Genomic DNA, 12400 nt, shown 5'->3' on the forward strand with positions numbered 1-12400 from the left:
AACGGGGGTGTTTTGAGAAGGGAATTTTTCAAAATCTAAATTCCATTTATTTCACTTCTGGAGGAAACAGTATCCCAATAGCACTGCAGCCCCGACTAAATTGTACTAAGCAGGCTAGAAGGAAGATAAGATAAAGACTTAGTTGAACCCGATACATGTATATAGAGACATACTTCTCATTATCCGGGATTTTGAACAAGATACAAAAAAATACTGAAGAATGATTGGAACAGTATTTCGTTTTCAGAAAAATCTGACTAGGGCTACCCTAATTGTCAAGCAAGCCTTTATTCTTCTTGTAATCAGAAATAAATGCGTAGTGACAAACGTATTGCTGATTAGGTAGTTCCATCAATCTCGAGAAAAAATGCAAATCAATCCAATAATCAGAGTTTAAACTATGGAAGGCTACTTAACCATCTTCTTATAATGAACATCAGGGTTCAGAGAGTCGTATGTAATATACGACTGATGTACTCTTACATAGACATAGTATGCGTATGTAAGAAACGTTGATATATTCATCATGTAATAGGTTGTATAGTTGAGCTATAGTATGGGTATGTAAGAAACGTTGATATATTCATCATGTAATAGGTTGTATAGTTGAGTTATGAAGTTGTAAAGTCAATCTGAGATATTTTCTTATGAAGGGTGGTGGTAGTATAATACTATCATTGAAAATAAGAAGTTAATTATTAATTACCTAAAATTAGTTAAGATAATTGGAACATTTTATGTTTAATTTTTAAGACTACATATATATGCATGCACAGCATACCCAAGTAGCTCGAGGTTGTGTAGACGAAAACGTATCTAGAACAGGGATATATTTATATATATATACTTCACCTTGCCTACACAATTGATTCCTGTCACTCCGTCGTGGCTGCCAGAATACTGGCATTGGATACTTCGAACAGTTTTTAGGTTCTTTGCCAGCCTGACTCCGTATAAAATCACTACATGCTTGAGCATTTAGTAGACTTTCTCTCTTAATTATGCAGACTACAATGTAATTTGCCCCTAAGTTTGCTGAATACACATGCCTGTTACAGCATGAGTGTTCGGCGTTCGTATTTCAGAGACGTGTTACATGTATGTGGCCTTTTTCTGACAGGAAATCGAGGTACACCCAACGTAGGTAACTATAGGTGTGTATACGCTGATGGTGTATTGATGTATCGTGTATGCATATTATTAATCCTTATTCTGTTTAATATCGTTGTATAATATGATGCTACGTATTGACTCGTTTTTTTCTTCCCATTCCAGAGTACTCCCAAAGTGGAACAGCTGTATGGCGAACCATTCGTGGGACTTCACATTGTGCGTAGAGAGTAAATTACATCTCATCCGACCAATGACTAAATTGTGCTTTTCATCTATATTTTCTATCAGTTTGGCTGAATTCTTTAGCAGTAATAATTTAAAAACCACCTCTGCAGTTGTCCAGAAATGGCAGAATTCCAGAGCAGCTCACGAAAAAAGAAAAAACGATCTCAAAGTATATCGTCTTCGTCCTCGTCTTCCTCTAGTGACTTTACAGTTGATTCATCGTCCTCTACATACTCTATGCCCCCAGCTCCCGATGGCGGCTGGGGTTGGGTTGTTGTATTAAGTTCATTCATGATAATGTTGATCAGTGATGGCTTCGCCTTTTCATTTGGAGTACTCTATACGGAATTGCTGGAAGTTTTTCAGGAAAGCAAAAGTTACACGTCATGGATTGCTTCTTTGTTCTACGGAGTACCCCTTATATGTGGACCGATTTCCAGCGCATTAGCAACGAAGTATGGCTGTAGAAAAGTGCAAATTGCTGGCGGAATTCTTGCGTTTATTGGTGTGTTTGCAAGTACTTTTGCTAACTCCGTTGCAATGTTATGTGTTACACTTGGTATTGTAGCTGGTTTCGGGATGTCGGTCGGATATGTAACTTCTATAGTAATGGTAGCATTTTATTTCGAGAAGAAGAGAGCTTTGGCCACGGGACTGGCAGTATGTGGCTCAGGATTAGGAACATTTTTGTTTGCACCGCTTATTGAATATTTGATAGAACATTATACGTGGAGAGGATCTTTTCTTATTCTCAGTGGTATCACATTGAATTTGGTTGTATGTGGCACTCTTCTTAGACCATTGAAATTTTCACCACAAGAACAATGGAAAAGAAAATTGGAAGCGTTCGAAAAATTATCCAAGACTGTTTCGCGATCTATATCGAAAACAAGTCTTTCTGACTTCCCTCGTAGTAGACACACCAGTCACACGGATGATGCTGATTCCGATTCAGACACACCAGACCTTGAGCATATGAGCTACTCGCAAGTACAACTACCAACTTATATCCAAAAAGAGCTAAAATATGCACCAGACAATTTAGTTGTTGAAGTGACGAAAAGTGGCAAAAGCTGGCAGCACGTTCTTCGAACCAGGCATCCAAGCGCTGTTGGATGCAGTTCTTCAATGAATAATGTGACGAACTCGTCCTTAAACCAAAGTGTTATTAACAACAGTACCAGAGAGAATGGCCATTTATTGAATACTTGTAGTGGTTGTATTGTGGAACCTAAGATATCTCTTATCGATAATGGAAGCATATGGAAGAGAGATAATCAAAGGCGAAAGCGACAAGTATTTCAATATTATCCACTTCACAGAAAAGATTTGTTCTATAGAGGGAATCTAATGAAACTTCCTCACTTTGAAATACGCTCTTCTAGTTGCCCAGAGCTCCATCTGGGATCCATAGACGAGGAAAGTTCAGAAGCTGGAGATATTTGTCAAGTTACCAACATTTTGAAATTCCCGATTCACATGGTCAAGGTTTTCAAAGCTATGTTTGACATCGCCATTTTGAAAACTCCTGTTTTTATTTTATTTTTGTTTTCCAATTTTATGCTTTATTTTTGGTATGATGTACCATATGTTTTCATTGTTGATAGAGCAAAGGAATTCGGTATATCGGAGGATAGGAGCTCTCTGATAATATCTAGTCTTGGAATTGCGAACACATTCGGACAAATTCTGTATGGAATAGTAGGGGATCGTGACATAGATTTAGAACTTCTGTATGGGATCTCTCTCGCTGTTGCAGGGATAAGTGTGGCTTTGGTGCCTCTGTTTGTTGATCAGATAATTCTCTGCATATTGGCCGCATGCTATGGAATTTTCGTTAGCGCAAATTATGTGCTGAGTACAGTACTTTTAGTGAAATACTTGGGAATGGATAAACTGACAAATGCTTATGGATTGACTATGCTGTTACAAGGAATGGCCAATATGATTGGACCACCTGTTGCGGGTAAGCTAAACATGAATTCAATTTAACAAAGGGATTAGACGAGAGGATAACTTCTATATCATTATTTCAACAAATGGACCAGACAACAGGATAAATCCTGTATCAGTATCTTAACAAAGGGATTGAAGGTTTTTCCCCTGAAATAAATAGAGTTCCGAAGCAATTTATATTTGATTCACTACAATTTTAAAGCTTAAAATTTCTTTTTGTCCATTCCAAATAATTCTGCTCACTTATTTCATTTATGGTGAAGCTGAATGCATGTTCTGGCTTGCCTTGTCTAATCCAATTGTTCAAATAACAGCACAATACTCATATATTTTAACGATAAAAATACTTTTTCCTAAAAGATAAGTTAAACAAAACATACATTGTTTTATTTTATGAAAAATGTATAATATCTTTTCCACATGATGTTGTAGGAAAATTGTATGATGACTCCGGAAGTTATGATCACACGTTTTACGCCGGCGGGACTTTCATCGCCGCTTCAGGGACTGTCCTTCTTGTGATACCCTTTTATAAATATGTTAAGGGGCTCATCTGGAGATGCCGCGGGGACAAAATACAAAATACCTGCATTGGTACCTCAAATGGACCGGAGACGTTCCAGGGTGAGGTGGAACCACTGACAGAAGAATTACAAGAGGATGTATCCAGAGTTTTTACGAAATTTGCTGTTACCGAAATAGAAACTGTAGTGTAAAGAGAAATAATGGGGATTTTACTAATTTTTTCAAGTGATGCAAATACCATCCGACTGTAATCTCATGTGCCCGTGGCTGTAGTAACACTACATACCGCACACCACCCTCTACACATATGCAAACAATTAAAAAAAACGTTGCTGGACCAACTAGATCCTTGTAATTTGATTTCTGGAGCACTGATAGATTACCACCTCTACATGTATATATGATGCAGAAGGTAAATCAAAACTTTCGGGAATATTCGGATGCGGTGATAGAAATGTAATAAGATGGTGTGTCGGGCATCATGTGTTATCATAGGACATATAGGTATCCTTTACGCATGATTAATTTTATAGGTTACAGGTGTTGTTGGGATGAAGTTTTTTTTCCAAAGTAAATGTAAATTGCAGTGAATAAACGTAATGTAATTCATTTCGAGGCGATGATAATTTTCACGTGTTATGGCGGTTCACTCAACTTTAGTGCTGGTGGTCTTTTCGTCCATCTTAGAATTTGGTAGTTGATAGATGTTTGAATGAAATTGGTTCTTTTGTTTAATTCTTTATTTCATTTTTGATTCAGTAGAAGTGTTCGAGCACATGAAGTGACTTTCCACAGTACCGAGCATTTTTTGTTTTATTAATTTTTTTTTATTTACATTGCATAATTTGTTGAGTTTCTCATCGCTGTTTGATTTTAAGAAAGTATTTATAGACATTATATACTCGGACTAAAAACCTATTGTCCGGGTTCTTAGTATTCATTGTGGCCTTGAAGCTAATATTACTTAACAGAGAACTCGATTATAGCGTTGCATAATCTTGAACAGAACATGTTACCTACCTAATGTTTCATAGCCAGACGGTATATACACATAAATGTCGATTAAGTAAGTTAACATGAATTCTTTTTCATACAGCTCATCGAGATTGTTTAATAACGGGATGTTTAATAATTTAAATGTAAATCGGATATGTTGTCAGTTATTTTTGTTGTTGTTTTTGTGTGTCTGCAATTTGTAAATTTAGCTTATTTCATTTACATATGTTAGGTTTTACTTTTAAAAATCTTTTTTTCTATTTTCACATATTATTTCTTTAATCTATATCCTTTTCGTTTTAAGTTAAGACATGCGCTAAGATTTTCACCGAAAGCAATTTTTTTGGTAGACTGAACTTATATAACCTGTTAACGAGGAATCGTTTTACTCTAAAGGAATACCTTTGATGTATACATAATCATCGTTCGTTTCTCTGTATATGTGCTACATGCTTAACACAGATAAATGGCTGCGCCGTTACTTTTAACGATCTATGAAGTTGATATTTTGGCGAAAAGATTTTGTTTCTATATATGTAATATAATCTTGATTTTAAATACTTATTTGATGTAGGTTACACGTTGAATTTGGTGTGTATTGCTTGTAAGTTATTTTGTTATTTACTGTAATCCTGATGTTTTAAAATGTATTTAGGTCAACTGAGACAAGTGGCCTATTGTGATGTTATTATGAAGGGTTTTAAAGTTTGCTATAACCAATAACCTTTACCTTTGTTCAAGGTCACAGGGGTCAAATATGTTAAGATCTTTAAACGACTTCTCAATAATCAAGATGTCTAGGGTCATAATAATAGGCAGGTAGCATGCTGGGATGAAGGGCTATAAAGTGTGTTCAAATCAATGACTTTGACCTTCTTTTTAGGTCACCGGAATAAAAAATGCTAAAATATTTCATTGTTTTTTTCCCCATTATCGAAGAGACTTTTAAGTCATTATATTAATCCAGTAGCATGCTGAGATAAAGGTATACCAAAGTTGTTATTTTGCATGCTACCGTTTATCAATGATAGATTGGTTAGACTTTCATACTTATTTCAAGTCATTAGTCCAATGCAGACATTGATGTTTGAAGGTGAGAATAGGTCCAGGTGGTAAGATATTGAAAATCTCAAAGGAAGCAATACATTGTGATTATATGTATTTTACATGCTGAACGATTTTTGCCTTTATCCAATTTTATTATAATTTGATTAAATTAGATTGAGATGTGCTATTATTGTATAAAGAAAACTTTTTGATATTCTTTTCATTTACGCTACAAAATTTGCTTTTATTTTGTTTTACTGCGTTCTTTTTTCACTGGACACATTTAAAATTGTTAACTTGTCAGTACTTGAGCAATCCCTTAAGAGGCTATGTAATCTGACAAATTATAATATCACCTACTGATGTGCTACATGTCTTTCCTTTGATCTCTTATCCGAGAATGTATTAAGGGCACACATGCTAACGTGTATTATAAGATTTCCAGTCAAAGTCTGTTTTTGGTTTTGCACTTTCTCGAAACATTAATGTGAAAAGAGTATAAATCATACTGTTTCGGATAACTGTGCCATTGAGCAGTGGTACTGGAGGTGTGAATGTTGTAGCACAGACGTTTCCCGTGGGGTTAAGTGGGGAGTTATGTAATGACTGAGGGATTATGGTTTTATTGATCGACACGAACATCTGCAAGGAGCAATGGAGAACAACATTTTTGTGGCTATAAATTCAGAATAACGATTCTGTCCAAAGACGGATACCGCCAAAAATGTATTGATGAAACGTCAGGGACTAAACGTTTTATACAGTATGGAATCATTTTATGTGCATTGGGAAAAGGTTATTGATCAGACGTGACTATAACGGTTGTATTTTATGTATTATTAGGGGGGGGGGGGGGGGGGGGAGGACCTAAATAGATGTGTTGTTACGTTCTACAAAGGGTCCCAGATAAAGTGAATCCTAGATCAAATACGTCTAGTTAGGGTTACCAAGTCTGCGTATGTTTGATTGGTGTATTGCGTTAGCTTTAGATAACACCCATAAATTAAGAGTAGTAGTAGGCCTTGTTCAAATTATACTTTTTGAAAGATATCTATTGGCCAGACTTGATCTGTATGATATCATTTTGGTAACCGCTAGAAACTGCCGGTAAACTGTCATGCTTGGTATATCGATATGATAAATGAACATGTACATTGCTTGCTTTACTTAAATGAGTTATGTTTGAATGAGTACTTATTTGGATGAACAGGTATTTCAGTGTTACATAGATTACATTCCATATAAGTTTATGATGTTATGTTGGTCCCGTTTTTATAGTTTTGTTTGGTATACAGATATATGGCATCTGTGTTTAGTGCCTCAATTGATTTCATCGTTAGCAGTTTTATAACATATTGTATACCACCGGAGCTCTTAACACTTATGGCAAATATAGGACTCGTTTTACAACGTTTGCAACGCTTTGTTATCTCATTGCCCTACTTTTAGAATTTTTAAGAGCAGAGAAAGACTAAACACACCAAACATGAACACAAGTTTTAAAAAAAACTTCCCTTAAAGCTCACTTTGTATATGCGATTAAATCACTGTATTTGATATCCCTAGAAGTACACGTTGAATAGTTCTACTTGTAAGGCTTTGTGTCCATGTTTATTACGGTAGACAATATAACAATACATACATATACAACATGGTCCCACAACGGACCACCAGCTAATACACACGGGGTTTGTGTTTATTGTATTGTTTTTGTTATTCTGTTCTGTTTTATATCACAATTGTTAGAAGGTAACTGGTTACTGACACACACACAGGTTTTGTAACAATGTAATCTCCAACCTAAAATATTTTGTTAAGGATGATATTTCTATCTTGCCATATTTTATTTATTCTGTGGTTATAATAAATTGATTGGAGAATCTCATTTCGTACTAATTGTTGGTCTGCATGATAAACTATTTATATTGTGAAATAATATACACAGATACTTGTTGTACGGTATAGTGCTCTTTATTTATGTTTTAGTTAATCAGTTTATAGCAGATAACTCTCACAGACAGTACTTTGCCACATCCATTTGTAATTTAGTTTTGTACTGTTAAGATTTTCCTATTTTATTTTGTTTTATTTCCACGGAAAGAATTTGGATTAAAATCTCCAAATTTCCAACCAACGAACTAATATTAAGGAGTTGATTGCGCCTTGTTTATTTTAATTGTTGATACCGTTGTGTGTATATACGGACTCATTTGATGATGATTCGTTGATAATAAAATTATTAAATTTATTGCATATCGATTTGTCTATCACCATCACATATATTTATTTGTCAGTGTCATGGTCGCTGAAATTGGTATTGCTGCTAAATCTAAACAAAACCTCTACGAATTCCACAGTTTTGTACAATTAATAATTACCAAACAGTGGAAATATTCAAACAAAAAGAGACTGCAGCCCTTCACATCGATGGAAGTCAGACAGTTCGATATAAATCCATGCCGATCTGAATTACTGGATTTTATTGAAGCAATACATACTTGGATAAATCGGGAACGTACTATTTTGATAGCAGATAAAACAAAAGGCCGCATTGAAAGGTTTTGGTAAGTGTTACGTGTACATCGACATTCATAAATCTTTACAACGAAACGTCTCAATAGGAAATGATAGAAACAAGCTTTTAATGTGTTACATGTATTGGCGCTTAGTGAAACAATCGTGACTAAATGGAGTAATGATGGTTTTGTTTTATAATGTTTGCCTTATCAGAATAGGTGACTGACGGTCGGATATCTTATACTTTGGGTATTGATTTTATCTATACCTGCATTGTTTTGTTTGTAATGAGGTAACAGATGGATGGATTTTGCATTTTGGTAGTATCTTGTTTTATTTTTATAAAACGTTTGTTACATATTATAAAGTCCAATTATTCATATGCAAAACTGATACTGTAATATAAACACTGTCAGACTGCTGCATAAGTATCATATACAGTGTATAATAACGGCGAGTTATTGTGTAAGTATGATGAGGAAATAGATTGCCGAACGACGATACATAAATGATATCTAGCTATTGATTTAACTAAATAATATGTTAATAGACTGCTTATAATAAGATACTAATTGTAATTGGAAACCATTACAGAAGGAGGAGAGTTATCACAATCAATCCCCCTATTAATAAGAAACTGAGTAATCACAATAAGTCCCAAAACTTCGTTTAGGGTAAAATTAATTTTCTAGATTAAACTCAAAACTACGGACTCTCTTGCTACGTTAATACAACATAATTTACAAGTATACGTTAAAAAGGAAATTTATGCCTTAGCATAGAATCAGGAAGTGGTGAAACACTAGAGGGTATCCCCTCGGTAGGGATGTCGGCATCCCATTGGTAAACCTTGGCCAAGTATTTGGTCATCAGTTATTGGTGAGGTGTGAAGCTAGCTTAGTACAGCCTGACTTGGCCACTCACATAAAAGGTAGTGGTGCTTGATTACGAGGTCCCCTGTAATTTTATGCCGATAAAATTGTCTACCGATTAAAGTATTAATAACATTAATTTGATTTATACTCTCATAAGCCAATATACGTCATATATCTGTAAGTGTGTATTGTCTCGTAAGTAATATAACGACGCTAAGGACCAATATACATGTTGGTACTGAACCGCATTGCTGACTTAGATATATATTAACGACAGCACGGACAAGTGAATTGTCGAATCATCCAGGCAATCTGCCCCTTTTCACAAGGTGTTACACAAGTTACTCTACATACAAGTAACATCATATACAAGTTACTCCACATACATAGAACATGAAATCATTATGTAATTAAGCGAAGAACGATGTTATGCAGTAGACTATTGTAAACTACCAAGTATTGACGATCGTCCATTCGGCCGACTGGACGCCGAAGGCCCTATACATGAACAAAAACCAAATTTCCTTTCTTTCACCCAAACATGAATATTTGCTGATGTTTATGGCTATAACGGCCATCTTGAAAATAATTTAAAACTCTTTCCCCACTTCCATACCATACAGGTTTCGAACAATGCAGGTCGATGACATATTTCAACAAAAATCGACGCCAAGGTCATTTGAGATATAATTTAAGTTTATTCTGGTTCAGGACTGTAAACAACAGTCCTCTTTACCAGACTCAGTATTATACATTATTTATGATAGATATAGTTGACCGTGCATATCAGGATTGTTTTTCTTTCAGTGTCATTAGTGGAAACCTCACAAGAAGGACATGTTAGGAGCAGGATTCGATTATAATCTTTAAATATTTTTTGTCATCAGGCCTTATTCAGGAGGGCTTGCACTCCTCACACATTCACATATGCCATCGTGTCCTGATCACACTTATGTTTTACATTATTGTGACCGAAAATCAAATAAAAGATATCTCCCAGAACCTCACAAAAGTGGAAAACTTGTCATTTTGTATTGTTCTTGACGTTGGGAAGAATTGTCAATACAACAAATGGCATTGTGTGTTTATTTACGTCATACTGCGGAGGCATGTTTGCTGAATTTGAAAAATGAGTTAAACGGTCGACAACATCTGCGTCCAGTTATTTGTTGAAATTGAAAAAGCCGCTATTACATAATATATTGCATGAGAACCCGAATGCATGCCTGATATTGTTGGACGACTACGCTCCTTTAGTAATGGTCTTTCTCGTGTCGGCATGGTGACAAACATCAAGACAATGGCAGACAGTAAGTGGGTAAAAGCTGATGTGGGTGCTGATGGTTCATTCGATTTCGTCTTAAACACGACACAAGATGTTTATTTTGACGGCAATAAATATAGTCATTATTGTTTCGATAACTTCTCGTCGTGGGAGACCAATGTGATTTGCATTGTTTGTTAATATTAGTCTCATGTTTGCAATTCATACTCGTTTTGGTTCTTAGTACTATAGTCTCGAAACTGAACTTACTAGGTTCAAATCGTGATACAGCAGCATCAATGTAGATATTGGTTCTCTAACCAATTGTATAATCCCATTAACAACCTTCCTGGCCCGTGATAGCTGTTAATTGTTTACAGAACAAATAAAGCGAATGGTTTCGAGAAATTAATATTACTGTAAAGTATGAGAAAGTCGTATGGTCGTCATGAAGATGTCACCTAAAGCGATCTATTTCCTTGTGCAGTTTGTGTGATAAGTGGGCATTATCCTGTACTTAAGCTTACAAAGCGAGTGTGTTTGCTGAAGGAGAAGACTCTTTCAGAAAAAAAGGTGTTTCTATTTTTCATTTTATGGGTCGGCATGTGAATGTTTATACGTATATTTTGACCTCTGTTTTAAGTTAGAAGTGTTTCTTACAGTTCAATATTCTTTTTTCTTGTGATAAAATTATCTGGTTGAAACTTAATAGAAATGATCGGTCTGTAATATATGATTGGGAATTCAATGAACGCTATCTCAGAAGATGAATTTAAATGTTATTTGTTGAAATGCTCAGAGCATGATTCTGACCATTTTTGTACTGCATTGCTGGTTTTTAATCCGATATAGACACACCAAAATATCTCTAACACGCAAGTCTTCGAAAGGATATCAGTCACGAAGTTGTCGGAGTGGTAGGACGTCACCAAATTTTTGTCCAGAGCATTATTCTCTTTTACACCCTATATCATAGCCTGGTATGCGTTGCTGTGTAGGCTCCTGCAACAGTTAACATCTGTTTTAACTTCCCATTTGACCTACATTGTTAATTTTGGAAGATGGATTGATATTTCTTCTGGTGCCATAATATACCCGCGTGTGTCTACCTTAAAAAGACAGTTTGCGGCATCGCGACCAGGAACAGATCTTAACGCAACAATTTAAAAAGTTAAATATTGACGACGGCGCCGTTCCCATCGGTAACACCATATTCTCGCTTCGCGACTTTGTCGCAGGTGAGACAAAAAGCAAGGTAATAAAAGAAAGTCTTTCAACTTATCTCAGTAATATACTATAGCGGTTTTTTGGGGGTTTTTTTGTTTTTTGTTTTTGTTTGTTTTTTTAATGGGTGCGTTTACACCTGTCATATTGCAATCATCTACAGGAAGTAACGTCACAAACTATCACATTAATTTCTATGATATTTCCTTCCACAGTTCATTTTGCACGTTTGCACATGTAATTTTCGTCTAATTTCTGTCCGGCGGAAGGACGGAATTTGCGATATAGCGGTAACCTTCGTTACTAAGTGGAGACAATCTAACTGTTTTGTCCTTCGTTGATATAGTAGATATTTAGTAAGAAATAATAATTTATTCAAATTTTCTGAACATTTCTTTCAAACTGTTTTGAATAATAACAAGAATATTGATTATCTCCGAAAATGTGCTTGAAATAGACTTTAACCTCCTTAGTAGCTAACTAAAAGATATAAGAAATGAAAGTAGAATAATTTTGATTGGTCCATGACGACAGGATTTACGACTGTTTGATGATCGGTAAATATGGGTCTGACAGTCGTGCCACTGACAGTCGAAGCAATACTTTGCCTTCCAAACTGGTAATCTGATATGACTGTCTGTAAATGGTGTGCACTGTC

At 35.4% G+C, this 12400-nt stretch overlaps 1 protein-coding gene across 1 annotated transcript in view; it reads left to right on the forward strand.

Annotated features, from left to right (window-relative positions):
- LOC117325304 (monocarboxylate transporter 4-like) overlaps nt 1–8110 on the forward strand; it is a 36707-nt gene extending 28597 nt beyond the window's left edge. The window contains exons 2-3 of the mRNA XM_033881426.1: nt 1276–3304; nt 3727–8110. Coding sequence (XP_033737317.1) covers nt 1459–3304; nt 3727–4010 — 2130 coding nt within the window. The 5' untranslated portion in view covers nt 1276–1458 and the 3' untranslated portion in view covers nt 4011–8110. The remainder of the gene's footprint in view (nt 1–1275; nt 3305–3726) is intronic.
- Nucleotides 8111–12400: the final 4290 nt, after the last annotated feature.

Source organism: Pecten maximus, chromosome 1 (assembly GCF_902652985.1).
Source record: "Pecten maximus chromosome 1, xPecMax1.1, whole genome shotgun sequence".
NCBI classification, from domain to species: Eukaryota; Metazoa; Mollusca; class Bivalvia; order Pectinida; family Pectinidae; genus Pecten; species Pecten maximus.